The sequence below is a fragment of the Neopelma chrysocephalum genome, unplaced genomic scaffold (genome assembly GCF_003984885.1).
Source record: "Neopelma chrysocephalum unplaced genomic scaffold, ASM398488v2 Primary Assembly neopelma1_102, whole genome shotgun sequence".
Classification (NCBI taxonomy): domain Eukaryota; kingdom Metazoa; phylum Chordata; class Aves; order Passeriformes; family Pipridae; genus Neopelma; species Neopelma chrysocephalum.
Window position 1 is genome coordinate 2,927,048 of NW_020897765.1, and position 24,194 is coordinate 2,951,241.

Below are 24,194 nucleotides of genomic sequence, written 5' to 3' on the forward strand. Positions count from 1 at the left end.
TGAGGGTCCTTCTCTATCTGAGGTGCTCAACATTTCTATGATTATTTATGTTTGTCCTATGCAGAGTTCACAATCAAAAGTCCAGTCTTTTTTTTCTGAAGCATGCCTTAAACAGAATTGTTCCACCATCCAGCAGCTTTCAGTCTCAGTCTGTGATGAGACACAATAGAAGGATGAGGCTAAACTCATCACAGATTGATTCCCACTCTTGCCAAAGTCAATAACAGATCTCCTAATGATTTTGAGGGCAAAATGTTGAGATTTCAGCTAAAAGGTTCTGTTTCACTACTGTTTTAAGGCTTGAGAATGTGCTGAAATATAGGCAGAAAGGGGTACCCAAATGGGAGCATTGTTACATAAACACACAAATACTTTCAGTGCCTGCTGTCTTAAAAGACAAGTTGACTGTCTGCTGAACAGAATCTTTTTTCACACTGTCCCAATTTTACATGAATATACTGAGTTGACAAAGCTATTTGCCATATTATCAAAATGCATAGGTTAATTGTTGCAACACAACCATCCTTTTCCTACAGAAGAAACCAAATAACAGCAAGAAGACAACAAAATGACTAGAGACAGAAATAGACAAGTTAGGTTGAAGCTCTTGGACTGTCATCAGAACAAGAAGACTTGAGAATTTCATTCAGAGATGAATGGAATAAGACCAAGAATGCATTTATTGATTAATCTGTCTGAAACTAAAATTTAATGTTGTATACGAAGAAAAAATACAGGAGGGAAAGCAAGTAGAATACATGTCTAATTTCAACAGAGAAGACAACAGTTTTTGAAATTGATCAATGCCCTTTGCTCCTACTTGCAGACAGCAAAAACTACTAAACATTCATGATCGTGCAGAAGAAAATCTCCAAGAGAGGTCATCAAAGAACACAAGCAGGCTTAAAGGTGCAACTAAAATTCAGTATTATTGTTGGAAATGGAACAGAAAACAAAATAATCACAGAAAATATACTGAGTTGGAAGGGACCCACAAAGGTCATTGAGTCCAACTCTGGCCCTGCACAGGACCATTCCTGAGACTCACATCGTGGCCTGAGAGTATCATCCAAATGCTCCTTGAACTCTGTCAGGCTTGGTGCTGTGACCACTTCCCTGGGGAGCCTGTTCCAGTGCCCAACCACCCTCTGGGGGAAGAACTTTTTTCTAATATCCAACCTAAACCTCCCCTGACACAACTTCAGGCCATTCCCTCAGGTCCTGTCACTGGTCACCACAGAGAAGAGATCAGTGTCTGCTCCTCCTCTTCCCCTCATGAGGAAGTTGTAACTGCAATGAGGTCTCCCCTCAGTCTCCTCTTCTCCAGGCTGAAAGGACCAAGTGACCTCAGCTGCTACTCATACAGCTTCCCCTCAAGGTCATTTACGATCTTTGTTGCCCTCCTTTGGACACTCTCTAATAGCTTAATATCTTTCTTATATTTATAATATAAATATATATATGTATATGTATATTTCTTATATATTTTCTTGTATTAATGTTTCAATAGGAAACAGAAAATTTTCATTATATTTTTACAACATGTAGCAATCTGGGAAAATTACTTTTTTCTGCCTAGTCATACATCAAAAATTATAAAGCTCTTAAAGATAGATTTATACAGCTAACTACCATGACTTTAAATTCACATTATTCATAATCCCGATATCACATAAACAGGTACATACGAGGATATGCATGATCAGATGCATTTCCCCACATTCCGAGAAATGATTGCATTGTGGATTTATTTCTTTTTCTTTCTCCCTGGCAAAAATTAACTAAATCAATAAAATTATTTCTGAATTTATAACCTTACTGTGGCCACATAAGGACACATTTCAATACTGTGATGAATACAGAAATTCCTGTAAGCTATGTCTGGACACAGACTGCCTCTGAATCAGCTATTGCCTCTTTTAACACAAAAGGATGGTCATTCAGTATTAAGGTCAAGCAGACTTTCCAGGACTCGCTGAACCAGCACAGGAATCTTTAGGAAGTGTGAAAGTATCTCCATTTTTTTCTGTACCGTCATACAAGAGATGTTATCTGAACTGGCTTGATTGTGAGGACAAGCTTCCACCAAGTTACAAGGTTATACAACTTTCTGTCATGCCAGGACTCATGTCATTACTCCAAACCATGAGACTAAAAAAGGCATGCATATTAGATGCACAAAAAGACGTCTTTTTATTTGTCTTTTGATTGACCTCTTGAGTCATAACTAAAAATCATACTTTTATGTGCACACTTCCAGTTGTTTGGAAGCAAGGGACATTAGCTTAATAGCAGTGCTAGTCTGCCACAGAAAATAGTGATGAGATTACAAGATCTCTCTAAAACTATTCAAAATGAGCACTCTGTTCTGCTGTTCCTTGCATAGCAGCTTCTCCTGGTACATTGTTATCTCTTGAGCCCACCTGCTTCACACTGCTGTCCAATGAATATACTTTCAGTGCCTGCTGGCTTAAAGGACAAGTTGACTGCCTGATGAACAGGTTTTTTTTCACACAGTCTGAATTTTACATTAATATACTGGGGTGATGAAGCTATTTGCCACATTATCAAAACACATAGGTTAGTTGCTGCAGCACAACCATTGTTTTCCTACAGAACGGCCGTTCCGTTGCAATACAATTCATGGGCACATCAGACAGTAATGCATTAGTGAATATGGACCAACAAGCTCCCTACCAACACTGTGCTGGTATTTGCTCTTGCAGTAGGCAAGGTTCTGACTTGTCCAGGGAAGTCAACTGACTGCTGAGGCAATGATAAAGCAGTGCTGAAGAACACAGAGAAGTCAGTATGCTGCCAGCAAAAAGCCACGTATAGAACCCTCTGACTGTCCAACTACCTCTCATACAGAGGAAATCATCAACAGGGGAAAACTAATTTCAGAATACTCTTAAAGTTGAACCATGCCTTGTTAATGCTAGGCCTCTGCTAGCAGAGGACAGTAGCTCTGCATTTTGAAGATGGAGGATTGGAGTCTTCAGTCCTTCCTTTTGAACCTAAACCACTGCATTAGTTTTTCTGAAAAAAACCAAACCCAAAACCCTGTATAAAAGACTTTGCAAGACCAAAAAGGATCTCTATTAGATGACAAATTTCATGTGACCATGCCAACAAGACCAAGCCTCCCTGGCCACCGTGGAAGGGACAAAAGCTACCATGCATCCTCATCTAAAGGATCAAGGCTGAAAGGGCCTTTCTCAGGGAACTGTTTTCTACAAGATGCAAACAGCAGAATCTTAGTGACCCAAGAGGAGCTGCAAGAAAATATCCAGAAACAAAACCAGCAAAAACCTACCTCACTGTGGCATTCTGACAAGTTAAAAATCCCAAACCAAAATGCATTAGAAAAAAACAGACATCTAAAGGGGAACCACTGAATAAAAAACATCCCTTGATTAGTTTTCAAATATTTGATAAGTTTAAAGTGCTTCTGTGAGTGGAGCTGACCTTTAATATCTATAATACTGACTGCCAAAATGACTACATTTAAAAGAAAACAAAATGTCAACAGTGCTATACTTGAAAATAACTATATATCAACCTCAGAAATATTTAAGAATCTTCTTGACTGCCTCGCCAGTACTACATTTTCGGTGGAAGTACTTTCAACACCTGTGAAAAAAAAGCATGTCATATGAGATTCTTGATAATTCAGATTCTTATCCTCTCCCTAGTCTTAACAAGGATATTCAATGTAATTAGGTTACATTTCTGAACATATATGTGAAATTCTGTCTCCAAACCATAAATTGCCCCTTGCATGAATACAAAAGTAATAGCTTTTTTGGATAAAGGACACTACACAGATATTTTCCTAATTTTTCTTTTTATTATTATTTCACAGTAAACCAAATAAATAATTTACTACAGAAAATCCACATTTTATCATTCTTTTCTGGTCTGCATAAAATGTAATTAGACCTAGTAGATAACTGATAATTGTACTGTCAGTGTCCCTCTTTTAAGATGTACGTTCATGGATAGACATTATTTGTGTTCCATTTGTGTTTCCAGCAAAATTGTGTTTTCTCAATAAATGTCAGTGATAATAGAATAAACCAAACACAGCTAGCAGTGAAAACAGCATGCCTCAAGCAGTGAAATGACCCAAACTATGCCTTCCAAATACTCAGAGCACCTGGTAAGAATTACTTGAGTTACTCTTTATATAGGGTAAAGCCAGCTGAATGCCTCATAAACATCTGTTCCAGTTCCTAACCCCATGATGGAAATAGATGAAAAATGTACTTATAAAAACTGGAATTGGTGCATTTTGCAATTGGAGATCTAGAGCTAGATTTTAAAGTGCTCTGTATTCTGAGAAATACCAGAGGATGCAAACTGCTCCACCAAATTTTTTCACTATTTGTTGAGTGAATACATATGAAGTAATGTCAAATATTATTCCTTGGACATTTTCACAGCTGAATGCACAATTTTCTCATCTCTGTGTTATCAGAATCAATGTTCATACTAGAAGTTAGAATTAACAAAAAAATCATCGTAAAAACTACAGCTGAAGAAGTATGAAAAAAAGCATTTGTAAAAACTCAGAAACTCTCCTTAAAGAGAAATATTCAGGTACCTAATCAGTCTGCTGGCTGGCTGTTTATGGGCAGTGCAAGCCTGTGTACTTCGAAGTAAAAAAATGGTTTATCTTTCCCCTCACTATTTAAAAGAAGTCAATAATTTAGCAGGATGACTAAGAACAAAACTTGTTTCAAAGCAAACCTGAAGATTTTTTTCCTGAAAATGTTGACATAGATTTTTATAATCAAGGCAAGCAATGCCATCACTGTCCTAACCCTGCTCTGACACTTGAAAACAGGTACAGCTCAGAGCTGTTAAGGTGGAGGAACAGTAGGCACAGGTAGGAGTGCATTATTCATACAGGAAAGCAGGTGTAAAATTCACATAATAATTGCTTTGATCATTAAGGAAACCCAAAAGACTCCAGGTCTAACAGCTTACAGTGTACCCTGTAGAGAATAAATGCAGGTCATCAATTATGAAACAGAATTTTGCCCTTACAATACCAGTTCTGATGCATTTGTGAGAGAGGTAGAAATTAGGGGATAGGAATCAGAAAGTAAAATGCAATTATATGTATAATGCCTCCCAATCACACTTCATAGAAATCTACTCAAAAGAAGGAAAATGTTTTAGTGTATAGGATTGAGAGAGATGGATTTTAAGACTCTTAGTCAATGCTCCATAAATATTTTTATTCCTTTATATTTCACGTCTCCTCCACATAAGGCAAGGAATGAAAGCAGAACATAAACTGCAGTAAAAAAGAACAGGCTGATGACTTTTATTGCATTATTAAGTCATTGCCAAATAACACCTTGTTTTATTTGGCTTCACTTCCATCTAACTAGAGATATATGAAATCACACACCTACTGCACTTGATATAACAATAATGCAGCTAGCTTACTTCAATTAATAAATTCTTAAATTACCAAGCATTTATTTCTTTGACAAAACAATAGGATGATACTATGGTAATTTTTAGTGACTTAAGCCCTTTGATTCTTAAAAACAGCCACCATTCAAGTTCTCCTCAACAGCCTTTAGACTCACTCTGCTCTCAGATGTGCAGGCACGTACCAGACTGTCACGTGCAGCAGCTTGAAATCAAAAAGAACCATTTCTACTTGAGCAAATAGCTACAAAAGGATTTTTCAAGGTAAGTACCCCCAGGCATCATGGGTCATGATGCAGGTTACAAAGTCTGGTACTTTTTTCCAGGTTGGTTAAAAGCAAAGTTATAGGCTACACTTCAGCCTGAACAGATTTTGCAGTACAGTAATGGGTGAAGTTAAAACACTTCTAACATGAATTGCAGGGCAGACCCTGACCAATAAGTTATACCAATGTTGTCTGTGGCAACACAAGGCAGCTTTGAACCCACTAACAAATGAGAAGCAGTGTTTGCATCGATCGCCCCAACCCCTTGGCTATTCATCCCCCACTTCTTAAGAGCTGAGACACAGGACTGGTGAGCGGGGCAGAGTAAGAATGCCATGCCACTTTTTCTGGCTACCTTGTCATTTCCTGGAAACACACTAGAAAGACATGTCCCAGGCTGCTTTTCCAGGCTGATGTAGCAGCCTGTTTGAGCATCACAAACAAAATGACGCACATAATATGTGAAATTATTACTTATTATGGGCTAATTATTATGGGCTATTGGTAGTAGTTCTAAAATAAAAGTCCTGTCTAGAATAGTCACTACAAGGGATTGGAATGTGAAGAAGCTGCTCAAAGTAAATGGAACTAAAACACATGCAAACAAATGTAGTTTTGATGTAAGCTTTCCATGAAAACCACAAAAACTATTTTTTATTTGTGCAATTTTTCATGACAGGTCTTATCAATGTTACCAATGTTATCATTAAATCAATGCTTTGTGACAAAACTATCATTTCAAGACTTAGCAAGGAAAACAATTCCACAAACCTCTGATAAATTCTTTCCTAAGACTTTTGTAGAAATTTAGTCCTAAATGCTTCTTTCCACGGCTCACACCTGGAACCATCTCCTCAGGAACAGGCATATGCATGAAAAAGCTTGAAAACTGGGGATGTCACAGCCAAATGACAACACTGACAGAAGGAAAGAGAAAGGATGTGAATGGAGTCAAGGCTGAGATTGTAAGGAGGAGTGGGAAGTGAGTAAAGAAATTTAAGTCCCAATTCAAAACTGACAAAGATCCATGGGAATCTGTTTATTTCAATGGCTTTTGTTTCAGAAAACAGAATGATATCAATCTGAACAATTTGCAAGGCTAATGAATCTAGCAAGGACTAGCTTGAGACGGTGGTTCCCAAGGAAGGAATGATGTAATAATGAAGAAGCTGGCAACGGGCAACTGATTTTTCATAATGTGACTCAGACAACAGTTGCATGCATTCAGCTTTCCAGTTGTTGATCATGCAAAACACGTAGCAGCATGTGCTTTTCTTAAGACTCTCCAGGAGTCATGGATGGATGGACATGGATAGTCATCATATGCACAAGTCAAGATATTAAGAAAATCTGTACTCCCTGTACTATCTGTTAGAGATGGTAAAGAAATTCCATGTGCAGACATTTCCTCTGACAGTGACAGATCCCAAGTAGGAAAATTAGAATACTTTATCTGAAGTAATGGACATAAAAAGTCTTACATATCTTGATTCATGTGCTTTTCATACTATCTAGCAGTCTTTCTTCAGACATACAGATAGGAAATGGAAATTATGGGTGATTATGGGCTGCCCAGGGAAGTGGTGAATTCTCTGCCCCTGGAGGTTTTAAGATGAGACTGGATGTGGCACTTAGTGCCATGGTCTAGTAACCATGCTGGTGGTGGATCAAGGGTTGGACTTGATGATCTTGGAGGTCCCTTCCAACCCAGTTGATTCTATGATTCTGTGATTCTATGATTAGTGTCTTTGGATGCAACAAAGCAAATACTCTTAACAGCAAGAAGAAAAAAAATTATATTTAATTTTTTAATAATGCTGCTGGTAACATTTAAAACTAAGTGACAAAATAGCCTCTTATTAATCTGAGTCTGTGCCATCAGTAGAATGGTTCCAGTAGGATGGTTTTTTTGTTGCTGCCTTCTTTTAGCTTCCACAAAATATTTCCTGCTTCCTCATCAGTGAGGACTGGCACTGAGTCTCTATAGGCTGATCTGGGGCCATTTTAGGATGCAATTTACTTTGTTAATTATATTTCTCCAGTAATAGTTTCAGTGTTCACTTTTAAATCCTTCATTGATTTTAATTAATCCTGTGTAAGCTTCCAAACTTTTCTTTTAGATAACAACGAGCTGCTTACAGCACAACAACCAGAAATTCCACATTTACTAATTCAGCTGGAAATCAAACATACTGTCACTTGCTAAAATTGCTTTGTACATAGTGACAGTGGCCTAACAAATTGGTAACTCTGAAGCAAAATAAAGAGGTAAAAAATATTCATCTTTCCAAAATATTACAAGTTGCAAACTAGGACATTATTTCAAGACTTTACATTTCAAATTTTCTTACAATTTGTTATTATTATTAATTAATTCTTTTGAAGGTTGGCTCTACACCAGGGAATGAGCCTTGCATAATGTTAAAGATACTAAAGTCAATGTAATGCAGATTAAGTTGCAAAGGTAATATAGCATAAATGCTTAATTGTTGTACTAACACTGCAATAGCTCGAACACCTTGATATACATCATCATGTAAGCTTTTGTAATACTGTTTAAGGTAATAAAGTGCATAGAATAAAAGTGGAGAGAGACCCATTCATTGATAGAACAAAAAATTATTAACTGGATAGGACTTTTACCTAAGCATAGCTGTAAAAACACCATTTAATTGAACTGACATAGCAGTTGATGAGTAATTCCAAATATAATATTTCTATACAGCATTAAAGGTACTTTATCTATATACATGCAAAAACCTTGTCCATATTACTCTCTTATTGTACCTAATGTTACCCAAATAAGTGGAAAAAACCAAACTACACAGACTTTGACACTTTACCCTTTGCTGCTCTGCTATACCTTGTAAATATACTCTGCTATTGCAGAGAGGAGCAGCAGTGACCATCAGTGCTACCTGCCATTGTAGAACACAGTTTTAACAAAGCACCTACTGAACCTGCTGCCCTGATATGAAATACAGACAATTAGGGGAGCACCCTGTGGCAACACAAGAAGCTTTACAGCTCATTTTGATAGCAATAATATCAGGATATAATTTCTGTGAACAGTTGTCTTAGCAATTTCTTAAGGAAGCCAAATGATCAGTCAATGTATGTGTCTAGATTTCAGCAGAAACATGAGGAACAATATCAATTTCATAAGTATTTTAGAAATAAGAATATTAACTTATGACTTTGCAGATAAGGATGATGACATGTAAAGGAGATGAAGGCCTCAGCTTCCCTGCTTTTTACAAGTAATCAGCAATGGTACCATGTGCTAGGGTACCAGACAACCATAACATCGCCTCAGGTACAGGATTTCACATCCAAAATTTTAAAACTGCATTTACAGCTGCCTGATTTGAGATGTAAAATGACTTCCCTCAAAAGCCGAAGGGAAAGAACCTTCACTAAAGTGCACATTGGACAAACTAGCTGAAAAGCTTTTAATACCCTTTTACTTTAATATTGATATTATAAGGAATTCAACACATTAAAAAACCAACAAACCAAACCAAACCAACCAAAAAAAACAACCAAAAAAACCCCAACCAGACAAAAAGCCCCAACACCCAAGCACTAAAAAAAACAAAACCAGGAAACAGAACTTTTGTTAAAGTTAGAAATTAACTTTATCGAAAAGGACAACTCCTGATATATTTGGATAAAAAAATAAGGCCCACCTCTTATTAAAAAAAATGTAACTTATAGCAGTTCTCATGTTTAATAATTAATACTGACTCTGAGCTGTGTTCTTAACACAATTCCCAGTCTGATTGGTCTCTAAATATTCTGTGCTTGGAAAGACTTAATTTTTTGAAAAAGTTTGCAACCAACTGTCATCAAGATTGTTATTTTGACTTTATGAAACAGATATATACAAGTACTATTTTACATATCTTAGAAGCTTTATGGACTGAGCACATTTCATTAGTTTCAGGACTTCCACATTAATACATACTTTTTATGACATACTGCCTTACAGCATCAAAACCTGTATTTCCCACTCTTTATCAGGAATTTCCTCTTTTAATTAGAAACTACAGGCAAAAATAGATTGAAGTTTATTTCTTTTTAACTTATAAGCATGCAGCAAACCAAATAAATATTGTATTTTGTAGGAGTTGGAGAAAACAAACACTTGTCATGCGTTAAAAATCTTTAGGATGATGTAATAGTACCATATTATTGAAACTTTGCTATGCTACTATAAAGGCAAAACTTGGGATATATTATAAAATTCTACTATAAAAAACAATGGATCCATTTTAGACATAGCCTCTACCTAACAACTTGCCAGTGTTCAATGAAGCAGTTTCTGGCTATCCCAAAAGCTCTTTGCCTTAACATCAAGACATTTTATTTATTACTAAGATTCTTACCTGCAAAATTATTTCATTTTGTTTAATTCTTATTTGTCATTACAAGTGGGCAAATGCTTTTGCTAGTTATCTGTTATTCTATCAAACAGAATCTTACAGAAACATAAATGTCGTAATTTTAAGTCCAGGAACCACTTCAGTGCAACTACTGTTCACAATCCTCACAGTCAAAGTTGGCAAATGCTTTCTTATATGAAGGTCAGAGTAATGTCAAGGCATGTGGAATGCATTTTTTTTCCTTTGCACTAAGCGTTTCTGATTCATTTTGTAAAGATAAAGCATAAGGGTGGGAACAGAAAGAGTTGTAAGAGTTCACTGAGGGAAGCTAGACAAAGCAGAGTTTCAGGGAAAGGTTGATAAAAGGGCTACCCCCTTACAAAGACAGGACAGGTAGTTCCAGGGACACTTGACACAAGAATGACAGGCAAAGGAAGATTTACAGGGGGAATTTTTTTTTTTAGCAGCTGTATGAAAGACATTGGAAGCAGAGGAGATAAATGAAGGCAATTGTGTGAACTAGTCAGCAGCAGGACCTCTAGAGTCCCCTCAGAGTGAGCTGCCCACTGGTGATGACAAGTGTAATCCTCTGTAACAGACACAGGGTAGTCTGTCATTCATTTTGTCTAGAAACACTGTGTTTCACTCTGCTTTGTATCATCTTTGCCATTTAACAGATGTTGTCCATAGGGTAATTTTTGTTATCAAAGAGCTTTTAAGTGATGAACACATCCCCTGCTGGCTCCTGTGCTGAAGGGTTCAGAGCAGCAGGAAAAACCAGAAAAGCCTCACTGAGATTTATGGCAGGCTTCAACAAGATGCTCCACTCAGTACACTGATACTTTAAAGAGCCAGGCAAACTTCACTCTACCTATCCACTGGTTTTGAAAGTTTAAGAAAATAAATTTATGAGATGCAGGGAAAATACATGTAAGCATAATCATTCCCTGAGGACTAGAAATCTCCAGATAATTTTTCAGTAGCCTAGACTTACTGCAGGCTGCAAATGAATAAGCTCACCATTAATAAGCTCAGATCCCAGCTCTGTTGATCCTTTTCTTTCCACAGCACCACCAGCTAGGTGGACACATTTCCCTGCTGCTCAGAGGTATTGCTCTGTGTGCCAACACAGAAGGATGGAGCTCAGACACTGCAACATCAGGTTTTATTCCTTCCCCACAGCATGCTGTCTCCTCTTTCACTGATCCTCTTTCCTTGAAAGTACTACAAAATGCGAAGGAAATTATATTAGCATTCTCTGCACTTCGGAACTTATTTTTCATTTCCCTCCTGCTACATTAAAAACAGTACAATTAAACATGAATTCCATAATCCTGTATACACATTCAATGTCCAAAAGGAAATTTAAAGTTTATAATCTCTGTATAGAGCTTCAGTGCTTGAGTAGCTAACCAACTAGCTTGCTAACCCAAGATATTTTCCTTCTGCTACTTTCCCACAAGCCACCTGTGCACTTACAAAGAGTTTGATACTGAAATATGCATGATTCTTTTTTGTGAGAATAAAAGATTACTTTGAATCTGTTATCCTGACTGGTCAGGGTTTAGAAACCATGCTCAGGTACCTCACAGCTGCTCATCAGCACAGGTTCAAACAACATGAAGTTTCATCAGAAAATTTATTTCAGCACCTTCAATGCTTGTGGTTTTATCTTGCATCAATAGAGGGTAAGATGTGGTTTTGATGAAAAGTTGTGTGAATCTTCGATGCACAAAGACCTCTCTCTTTCATAAGTACAGATATTTTTAAGCATATGATCTGACCTTAGAAAGTAAAAATCATACAAAGAATTCTTGATCTCAGCTTTAGAAAATTATCAACTTTAATTTGATTACAGTGGGATTTACTACTGGAATGCCTTTTTATTTCTTTACTTGTTACTCCTTCTATTATTGACAGTGGTAGAAATGCTCAGGCAGCATTTCCATCATAAGAATTATTTCAAACAGTTCCTCCATTTGGAATATTCCTCTACCGAAAGATGATTTATCAAATATTATCTCACCAGAATTTAATACAAAATATTACAAATTCAACTGCTTGCTTCAACTTCAGCAATTTGCTATTGCACTTGGTAGGTGGGCATTTCTGATGCCTTCTTCATGCTACCTGGCAAAATGTCCCAATATCTAACTAAGCTTTATAAATCTAAAAATGTAAATACCATATATATGAGCTGATCACATGAAACTCTCTTTGTAGCTATATTTATACACAGTGACATAGAGAATTAGATGCAGAATGCAATTCATACAACCTACTTTAAATGTCTGCCTTCAGCATTCATAGACTCTGTTGACTGTATTGATTACAACTCTACTGACAAATATGGAAATAGATTGGCACAGCTTGATGAATTGTACTCTTTGTATATAACCAATTTACTTTTACTTGTAAATTTGCCTGCAGGTTATGCCCATGCTTGTAGCTTATAGCAGTTTCTTCTGACTGGGCACTTTCATTATACAGTGTCATTTCCAGTGCTATCAAGGATCAGCTCATTGTGAATTGGCTAACCTTTCATGAAGCAAAATCCATGTCACCCAGTTACCTTTCCCTTTCCTTCACCAAATACTAAACTCTTGTTTTCTGTTACCTTTTACTTCTTACTTCGATATCATTTATAAGGTAAGTTTATAAAGATGTGTCTTTGAAATTGAATTTTTCATGGAATTTCCAGGCATTTACTGACATGTTCAGAGGTTGCTAGAATAGATAGTGATCTTTTCCTATTAAAGATCACTGTGTGGTTGCTCTTACCTTGTTCAATTTATTATCTAAACCCCTGCAATTCTGTGGTTTTCTGAGCAATTCTGTGGTTACCATTAAGCATGCTGTTTTTATACTTTTCCACAGTCTGACACAATTATTTGCTTTGTAATCTTCTGTAATTTCTACAGTATTTGTCTTTCCAATTTCATATACCTGCAGAAATGCACTCATTTCCCACATAATTACCTGCATGTTTGAGTACAGAGAGCATCAAAGAGGTGAAACATTGAAGTTTCATCTTTTTATTCACACCTGTTTTTCCCTCTTGTTCCACTCCTCTGTGCTCCTCAATACCAGTACAACAGCATCCCCACTGGGAGCTACTACTGAAATTGCCAATCTATTAAATGGCTATTACTTATATCCTAATAGTAGTGACCTTCAGCTTGATTTCTGCTTCCATTTGTTTCTCCTGCAGTTCTTTTTCCTTTAGCTTTTCTGGGATAATACTATTTCCTTGTTACAATCCAGTGCTCCCTGTGAATTGAAACCACATTCAGCAATACTCCACCTTTTCAGTGTATAAACCTCTTTCAGCTCATTTACCTCATGGGGCTCCTGTCTCCTTAACACTGCAAGTCCAAAGTCAAACCCTTCCTCTAACTCATCCTGTCCCTAACTGCCAGTATCATCTTGTCCTGGTACAGTCCATCTAGCTCAGGTCTACAAGTTCATGTCCCAGAGCAACCTAAGCTTCAATCTTCCACTGCTCTTCAACTCCTTCTCCCTTTCAGCTTAGAAATTAGCAGTTTCTTGCCTGAGTTAAGACTGAGTGAAAAATTAACCAGATTTCAGGATTTAGCTCACAGACTTAATTTCCATTTTTAGTTTACAGAAATTAATTACTCCCACATTTTTAGAAGTGATGTTCAAGCAGAAACAGTTTCTTTCAATTCTGGATTTTTTTTTTCCTTATTGAAATCATAATTAATTGTAATGAATTTGCCAGTGAAACATACAAGTGTACAGTCACAATAAACATGTTAATACTTGCACTGACTTCTGTTTTGCAAAGCAGTTACTGGCTTTGGGAATAAAACATGATGGATGGTTCAAAGCAAACAACCTCAATGTCAGAAAATTCTAGTCATGACAATATTCTGATTTGGTCTAGAAATATTCACTAGACAAAGAGAAAATTTAACAGAAAGGGGCTTTGAAAAACCTATACCAAAACTACAACAGAGCCCAATCTGATAGATACTTATCAGAAAACTTTAACATTTTTAGGAGATGCACATGTCTTTCTTTTTAATGATAGTTCCTGAATAATTGTCTGACTCAAAGGTCACATTGACTTGCAAGATTATCTAATCTGTTTTGGAGTTTCCAGATGTTGCTCTGCTAGGAAAAAAAAATAAAGAAAGTTAAAGGGAACTAACTAATCTGTCAAATAAGGAAAGTTATTGCCACCGTATACTTAAAGGTGACTCCAAGGGGGAATTAGACCCCACATGACACCAAGTTTTACACATCTATTTGAGAAAGAGCTTTGTTTTATTTTCACCTCTACAGATTTTTGGTCATATTCCAAACACCTTTTCTATGTATTAATTGCAATTTCCTGTATGTTATTGTTATGTTTCATTATTGCCGAGCAGTGCTTACACAGTGTCAAGGCCTGTCCTGCTCCCTCACACATCCAACCACAGAGTGGAGTGCGGGTGCACAAGAAGCTGAGAGGTGACACAGCTTGGACAGCTGATCCCCGCTGGCCACAGGGATGTTCAACACCATATCATGTCAGGCTTAGTATATAAAGCTGAAGGAAGAAGAAGGAAGGGGGCGATGTTGGGAGTGATGGTGTTTGTCTTACGGAGTCACCGTTACACCTGATGGAGCCCTGCTTTCCTGGGGATGGCTGAACTTCTGCCCGTCCATGGGAAGTGGTGAATGAATTCCTCCATTTGCTTTGCTTCTGCATGTAGCCTTTTGCTTTATCTATTAAACTGGCTTTATCTCAACCCACGAGTTTTCTCACTATTACTCTTCCAGTTCTCCCCTACCTCACTGTAGGGGGAGTGAGCGAGCTGCTGTGTGGAGCTTAGCTGCCAGCTGGGATTAAAACACAACAATCCAAGGCAACAAACAAAAGGTTTAGTGAAAGGTCATAATAATCTGGGTTGTCTACCACCCTTCACTGTAATGCTGCTGCAGGCATAGCAATACCAGAGAGAAATGTAATGTCAAAGAGAGGTGCCATAAAAGAAAGAAAATCCTAAATAATTTACAGTATCTGATACAAAACTGCACTACAAAACAGAGACTGATAAACAAAACAAAACAAAACAAAGGCATAGAGATTAAACAAGTGGGACTTGCTCCTATGTGCATGGAAAATTAATACAACCAGGGATGAAGATTTGCTGCATGTTGAGTAGGATGTGGGGTCACAGAGCTTCAAGGACTCTTCTAAGAGTCCTGGATACTACTGCCTGGATAGATGTAGCACAAAAAGGGTTTTCCCAGCTTCACAGCCACTGAGGTCTATGACGGGTATCAGTGACTGGCAACAAACAAACTTCATATACTCAGCTCCCTGGAATGCATTATATAACTCACTATCTCATGAGTGGTTTATTACAAAATTAACCATACTTGTGGTCTGTGGAGTACAAACTGTAGAAAGCTTCACAAAAAACAGAAATCAGCTTTTTCTTGTGTTATTTACTATTACTAAAGTTTTGAGATCTCTCTATAGGAATGTGGCCAGGTAGATGCCCATATCTCAAAGCTGCAATTACTAATTATGTTAATAATACTATAAGATGTCTTACCTCCTAGTTATGAATTAAATAGCCTTTTCAAATACAATCTAAGGACAACAGTGAATAAAGCCCTTGAGCTAATTTATTTTCACTCCTTGTTCCTCCTTTTCTTAAACACAATCAGCTCATCAAAACCATTCAGAAGAGGAAATAAATATTAGCTAAAGAGAAAAAAAAATAGTTGAGATTTACACCGGCAGTTTCAAAGTCATCTTAAGTAACCTGGGAAGTCTACTATGCCACAATGTACCCTCCATGAAGAATTGCAGTAACCATTGGGGTAGACATTTTTATTGTGAAGGGATTTAATGCGCCATTGTCCTAAGCTTTCCTTTTAATAAGGTTATTTAATTTATCATTTAGAGAAAAAACAGTTTGTAGTGTTTTCATTAGCATAATTAATCAGATCCTGCTATTCCTGAAGTAGACATCTGTCATGTGGGACTCCTGTAGATATTAACTCTGCCATTCTTTTGATGTCAGAATAACCTCTGGAGGTGTTTCAGCTCTCTAATAATAGTAATGCCATTGTAAAATCCTGGTTACTAAGAAATAGTAGACCATACAATATACAAAGCACATGAAAATTGTATTTATCCTTTTTTATCATAAGTCATTGGTGGTGAAGTGTGGTGCTTAGCCTAGCAACAAAATTTGCAAATAATATAGACAAAACAAAACACTTATCAGAGTTAGTATAGAAATAAACCTTTCTTTTTCCACTAAATGAGTTTGGGGGTCTTGTAGTTGTAGAAAAAGTTGCGTCCTGTATTGGACTGACAGAATGATTTACAGTTACTGAGCTTTATCAAGATAATATTTTTAAAGCTATTACTGACTAGATCTTGCTTTTTCGTGCTTAAGTTTGAGTTTGAAAATCATGGAAGTGTCAATGAAGACACAAGTATCTCTATGCTAATGACAGTGGTGTATACTAAAAGGACTGATTTTAAGGTTCTATTTAGCTTGACAATAATCCATAGATCTATTCACAGGAATATTAGTTTACTTAGTAAAGGTAGACCAAAATAAAAGCAGAATTATCATCCAGTGTTCCATTAATAGCAAGAGAAAAGAATGCTGTAGAGCTGCAGCTACTCTTACATGCCTATGTGCTTTTTAAAAAAAAGAAATCAAGACCAAAACTATCTAAATTCCCCAAATACTCTGAACTAAAAGAAACAACATTTCCCACACAAATTACTAGTACACAGCTCTCCTTAGGAGCTTACCTTTGCTCTTTGGGGTCAGATGGGGAAACTGGTAACAGCAGCGTATTAGTGAAAGGGGTAAAAGTGGTAAAAAATCAGGACTTCCATTAAAAGGGAAGGCCCAACAGAGTGACCATATAAAAAGAATTACTTGAAGGAAGAGTGAACTTTGTGAAGTTTTAAAGAACAAAGTACAGCAGTAGGAATAAGGGCACATTTAGAGAATGAACAATGTCTCCACTGCTGCTGTTTTAACTGTGCAGGATCCATCACACCCCATTCTTTCATGCTGCACAGATCATGCACTTGATTTTGGCACCCCATCAAATGCAACTCCTCTAATACAGAATACAGAACTATGCACTCACAATCAAGCACCAAAATGAAACTAAAAGCAAAGCAGAATGGAAATCAGACAAGTCTCAAAATCAGCGGTTCATGGCTTTTCTGATCAAAATCAGCATCAAAACGTCATTGCCGATCAATAAGAGAAAACCCTGATACTGAAGTAATCCCATAATTCTGCATCCTTTTTTTATCATTCTTCTGCAAATCGACCATTTAATATCAGCATTTATTCACCTCTGTCCATCTCTTGCGTTCTTTTCCTTTGGTAGCAAAATGGAAATCCTGATGGGGAGGATGACAGAAACCTCTGTTCTAGATCCTACTCTTGTTGAGACACTGGTTGCAATTCTTTCCTAATCTTTTAGTCATAACTTCTGCATTTAAGACTTCGGTGGGACATGGACATCCCTTGATCTTGGCCAGCTGGTCACCCATAGCACGAGAAGAAGCCTTGACTGTGGCAGTGTAGGATTGCTCCTGATGATAGTGGCTCCTATTTCTGCCTGCTTGTCCCGTCACACCTCTAGGCAGAGCACCACCAGCCAGAGTTCATGAACTTGCTGGATCTGTTCAAGGACCAGAGGATGCTGTGGGTGTGCTCTCTGTGATGCTGTCTTTCACCTCCCTGTTTTCATTTTTTCAGCATTACTCCTTCTTTTTATTATTTGTTGTCTTCCATGTCATCTCATTATCCTCTGGTCTCATCTTTGTTTTTCAAGGAGGTGGAGAGGGAGGGGAGCAGAAGGAGTCAATGACTGTTCGTAGTGCAGGAGATTGGTGCAAGTAGCAGCCAGCAGCAGTGGGAGGGAGAACCCTAACCACAAGTCAGCAGTAGTGCCCAGAGCTGCAAGACTAGAAGCTTGAGCTATGCCACACCTCCTGTCTTACCCCACAGAAGAAGAGGAACACCGTGGTACATTTTCAGATGCCTTACCACACCAAGACAATGCACTGCAATGAGTTTGCCTCAGAGGTGACAAATTGTGTACTTCTACTATTACTTCTTATCTTTGGACAGCAAATCCTCTGCCCTCATGCAGGCAAATCCTAAGTCTGCCTCCTTGATTTGGCTCCACCACTTTCTCCACAAGTGTAACTACTACACACACACACACACAAGATTTCTGGGGAAATATTTAACAGAAGAGGATTAATATTACAAAGTCTTACAGTGAGATGGGTTTATAACAGTTCATCTTGAACACCTGGAGGTTTTTCATCATATTAATATTTTGTGACTTTCTTTTTGTGGACGGGAAGATTTCCTAAATAAAAGCTGCAGTTTATCTCTTGACATATACAGGGGAAAAAACAGTATTTTAAATAGCTGCAAGAAACTCTTCCCATATTACTCAAAGTTAATTGTTAGAAAGCCACTTACCCCCAGTTGCCACAGTAATTTCACGTAGAAAATGACCGTAAAATGGAAAATCAAAGGACAGATTCACTCTCTGAAAGGAACAACATCAGAAAATAAAATCAATATTGAGCAGAAAGGCAAGAGAAAACAAGATGAACAGTCCTCCACTTCAAATATCTGTTTCATTGCTTTTTATGTTTCACTGGAGCCTTGCTATTCTTTTGGAATTTGGAACTGGTAATAGCTAACTGGAAACAATTCTGTGTAGCACTTGAACACCTGAAAGCAGTGGATCTTCATAACTAAAGACTTCAGAAAATAAAATACATGAATAGACATTGTAACTCAATCATAAGAATAAAATTAATAAAAATTTGTAGAGTTTTTCCTTAAAAGTTGCTTTAACTTCTTTCTTAAGAGGAGCCATCAATATCTAAAGCCTTAGCCATACCTACATTTTACAGGATGCCTCCTACCTTGGCTGCTGGTCATTTGCTCCTCCATAACATGCGCCTTCAGATTCAAGTGCTCTCCCTGACATCCTGTAGCTACCTGGGTGCTGCTTATCTAATGAAGGCTGGTCACCTGAAGGCAATTCCTCCATTAATCCCATATGACACCAGTTCCTAAACTTCTCTATACTGTCAACTAGGAAACGAAATGATGTACAAAGAAATATTCAACAGAAGCAACAACAAACTCTACATAAGGTACTTATTGCAAAATAAAAATTTAAAAAAATTGTTTGTATAAGCCTACAGATGACTACTCTCTATAAGGTGAATTCATAGCAGGGAACTGTAATTTGGGGAACAGACTTTTCTCAACTAAGCTTGCTCTAAAGCACCATTCAAATTCAAACTCATTTTTCCTCTCTACCTATGGTTTTCTCCTTTTCTACCTATTCACTACTTTCCCAAAGCTCGCTAAATATTGTGGCTGATTTATTACCTCATGTGCTATCTGGTTAAACTCTGAATAAATTAGTAGTCATGATAGAAAGGAATGCTGAAATCCCAGTAAGGTCTTTCCACAGTTTAAATATAATATTCCACGAAAAACATATCACTTCCATAATGGTCCAAATCTCAGATAGGAAACAGGCATGAAGTCCATTATTTCTTATTTAGGAGGAATTATTATAGTAAAACTCAGTGTGAAGGTGGGTTGTTAGTGACTGTCACTCAATCCTATCCTTTAATGTCTCCACTTAAGAAAGCACAACAGCTCATACATTCTAAAAAAGAGGGGGAAAAAAGGAAAAAGAAAATCACTTTTTGTCTTTATTTTCCCTACCATTATTTCTGTCCTGGGTTTATTATGTTCAGATTATATCAGAGTACTTCTTCTCTCAGAAAGAATTATGCTTACATCCACCAGAAATGTTTAAAGACTTATTTAGCATGAAATTAGCAGCTGAAGATTTACAGTAACTTTAAATTAGATTTACTTTCCACTTAAGTGGAAGACAGAATTTAGACAGGATTTATTAGCACATTTTTTGTTTGTTTTTAATTAAAATGCAAAATCCATTTGCATTGTGTTAATTGGACTGAGTGGGATATAATGACCTTTTCTGTATATACATAAATATGGATGTACCACTGAACATTTCTAATCAAAATGGCATATGCAAAAGACAACTAATGAATTAACTTAAACAAATGTTCTTTTACCGTGTCCTAAAGTTTTCACTGCTGAAGTGTATGCTGTCCGTGCATGCGTTCCATTTAAATTGTCCTTGCTCTACCAAACATAATTTCCAAGAACTCTGTTAAAACTACCAATTTGCTAACCAAACCATCCCTCTTTCCTTTGAATGCTACCCTCCATTTTACCTAGTAGCATTAACTTTCTGAATACACAGTAACCATTAAACTGCTTCAAATGAAAACTGTCCCCTTAACAATCTTTTCAATTGCTGTAGTATAAACATTAGTATAAAGATGTTTACAATAAAAACTTGATTATTTGCCCACTCAAGCCAGATACAGGTCTCCCACTGACTTAAATCAAAAAATGATGCCTTATATTGTGACAATGTAAAAATGTTTAATGTAGACAGTTTAGCATAATACTGTAATAAGAAGCTACATGATTTAAGGAATGTTTTAAAGCACAATATTCTAATAGTCACTAAAAGTGTGCTTTCACTTTTGCTGCTAGAAAGTATACCTTTTTTTTCAGAAAAAAAATCTGAATTTTTAACCTGCTGAAATAAAACTGTTTTCTTTATACTTAATGATCAAATGGACTGCGAGAAAAGGGAATTGAGTTCCCAGTTATGAGGTATCCAGTATCTAGTTCAGTGTTTGAGTAATCAGCTACTAGATATCTAAACACACTGAATATCCAAGCCACTCCCAAAATTTTATTTTATGGTTAAGAATATGGTGGTCATATGTTAAGAAACAATATTAGTGATATAAATCCTGTAGTGTTAGACATTTTAATTGTTCCATTAATATATGTGTGTTACTTTCTGCAACCAATTTCTATGCCGTTTAGACAATCAAACCACCTCATGGATCTTCTCTTTATTACTTTTCCTGTAGAAGCAAAACCACCTGACAGCTTCTGGGAACTCTTAGGATTATATACTTCGAACTGAAGGAAAACACACAAATTAAGTGCAAGAGTTTTATCATTCAAAGAATCCCTGACATTGTTAAATGAATTCACTGATTCTTAGCATATAATAATTTAACTCCTGGTTCTACTGTCAAATTGGAGAATAATGTTTAGAAATTATCAGCATGTAAATCACTGAGTCACAAAAAGATGTTCAAAATGGCCTTTAAAAAAGAATAATGACAAAGTTTATCTCTATGGAATGGAAAGGAAGAGATTGCTGTTCAGTTATGTATGATCATTTCAGGATATATGACTCTACAGTAGTACAGTTATAGAGAGCACATCTCTGTTAAATAACATCATTGTGTAGTACATATGGATGTTCACTCAGATGCATAGAAGAAATCAATTATAGATGTATAAATGAAATATAAAACCTTATGGGATGAGTCATTGATACTTTTTCATCATTCAGGAAGGACATAAAACAAACCTCTGAAAAAGAGGTTTTTAAAAATGTATGTAGACATGGCTACAGGCACTTAAGTTCACAGTCCAAGATATTTGGGTAAGTATGAAAAGAGATGGATATCAGAGTTCTAAACCATGCTGAATGGTCCTCCACACTGATCCCACACCAAGAAAAAGAAATTGCCTCATTCTAAACCTCAATTTAATAACTTCATTAAAATGTCCTCCTTGGAATTGATATTTTTTAGGTGTATAATTTCAGGGATCCAACTGGAAACAAAATTGCTTACAACAAAGATGTGGAAGGGTGTCATCTTCACTAACTCTTAAACGCAAGTTAAAGTTTTAAAAGAAATTTCACTTTCATAAATTACTTTTAATAGGGAAAGATGTTATACCTTTTATACGTATTTATAAATATTTTAATACCCTTTTTTTTTTGGCATATTTCCATTCTCTCCCTCAACACAGAGCACCAGGAACCCACACGAAGCTGGCAAGGCAGACAACAAAGATTTTCACTTTTAGGTGCCCTGAAGTTTTTTTTCTCATTAGAATCAAATTCTTTTAAGAAAATAGCTTATACAACATTTTATTAAATCTACCCCAAAGACATATAATTGCCTGAACCCTCTGTTTTTGCATTATCTCTGGCTCCTTGCAGTCTTTTTGACTATGAGGAATATATTTTTTGAATTGGAATCTTTGCCAGTCACATGCACTGGATTTATCACGTCATTCTGCTTTTTGTATTCTGAGCTAAATATCACAGTATTTCTTCCAGTCACCTCTTGCATTTCTCTGAGCCAGTCACCTGGCTTGTGACAGGGAGCAAACAAATAAACTCAGAGAAAGGATGAATTAAACTTGGGTTTTCTCTCAGCTTTAAAACTGTTAAGTTCATTTGCATCTTTAAAAAATGTACGACTTTTAATTAAGGTGTCCACTAGAATTTGTTTTAAAATGGCAAAACCCAAGGACTTTTTGTTGGAGCTAAGTTGGCAAATGGATGAAACAAGATCCTCATGAACCACAATTCTGAGTTGTAATTTTCTATATTTAATTTGTACTGATATTGGCTCTTCTATGCATGCAGCTTCTATCCACAGGTGAGAACTGAGAATACAATTTGTAAATCATACACTATTCTATTTCACTTCCAAGTTTGTAAGCCTATTATTTTCATATCAATTTTACCAGGCAGCATGATTACAATAAGTTAAATATGATTGTTGTTTACGTTCTGTGATATTTATTTGTCAATAATCTAAAACTGTGATCACATCACTTCTGCTACTCTAAGACATTCTCATGACTTTTTTTTCAGTTGTCCCAAAAGGAAAAGTAAGTGTGACACCTCACGCAAAATAGAAGTGAAAACACAGACACATTCCAAGGGAGATTTAAACTTCAATTTCATCCTGAACCCAGTTCTGTTGTTATTGAACTCAGTGGTAAAATTCCCTTCAACTTCAGCAACACAAGTAGTTTACTGTTTGATAGCTTGTGATCCTCCCGAACAGAGAAAAATTTTAAATCTATCTGTAAAGGCATCTCTAGAGGACTTTTACAGCATATTCAAAAACGCAACTTGGAATCACTTGATAGCAACACTGTAAAGATTTTCACAGCTTAACTCATATTCAAAGATATAGCTCTGTGAACAGTAATCATCATACTTAGTAATACTACTATGTGGGTCACTGGTGAAAACATCAATGTTAGTCAAAGAAGAAAATGCCATGATAACTTACTGCAGCTTGCCGATGTGTATTGGAAAGGATCCCATGAATCTTTACTTTGTCCTTCTCCATCTGGTCTATATTGACCCACAAATCCCGGCTGGTAGAATCATATGGGCCATATGTCCTTGAAGTATAATAATTATGATCTGTATCTTCCTGAAAGGGGGAAAAAACACAGATAGATATGGAAGATGCACATTAGTTTTATGTAAAACTCTCCCTTGAAATACTGAGTCCTGTTGCTTCTGGGAGCAGCAGCAACATGTACACTGCAACTAAGTAATAAAGAAAAAACCGTACAAATTGCAAATGTGTTGCAGAGACAGCTCTGCTTCTAACCACTAGCAGTTGACCTCATCCAATCATCTTATATTATGATGAAAATGTTCACTATCCCCAAATCCCAATCATATACTTCCTGTAATCACATCAGTGAAATCTATGGCAAAATGTTTGATGGCTTATGAGGCAAGATGGCCAGTTAAGTTCCTTAATAATGGACACGCTCTAACAAAGCAATGAGCAGTATTCACAGTTAACACCTTAAAAACAATGTGGTTTTTAACATATCTGAACATAATTCACTAGACTATCCTTTATGAGAACATCCAAAAAAATTTCTGATAGCTATAGGCTTACAATGCTATTTTATTTTAAATCTCCAAGAGTTTGCTTTACTGTAGATTTGCCATTCAGACACAGACAAATACATATGTATTTGTGGAAGAAGGTTTCCTAATTATCACGGTCTTTAAAATTACAGAAGTTGCTGTTATGCTCATGTCACAGCAAATTTCTGTCAAGGTCAGTAGCTGTGAAGGTCTG

The 24,194-nt window shown here is 36.6% G+C and overlaps 1 protein-coding gene across 1 annotated transcript in view; it reads right to left on the reverse strand.

Moving 5' to 3' along the window:
* The window catches only part of PLXDC2 (plexin domain containing 2), a 257,231-nt gene that overhangs the window by 99,478 nt on the left and 133,559 nt on the right, over positions 1-24,194 (reverse strand). Inside the window, exons 3-4 of the mRNA XM_027695655.1 lie at positions 23,379-23,525; positions 18,601-18,670 (exon numbers count right to left, since the gene is read on the reverse strand). Coding sequence (XP_027551456.1) covers positions 18,601-18,670; positions 23,379-23,525 — 217 coding nt within the window. The remainder of the gene's footprint in view (positions 1-18,600; positions 18,671-23,378; positions 23,526-24,194) is intronic.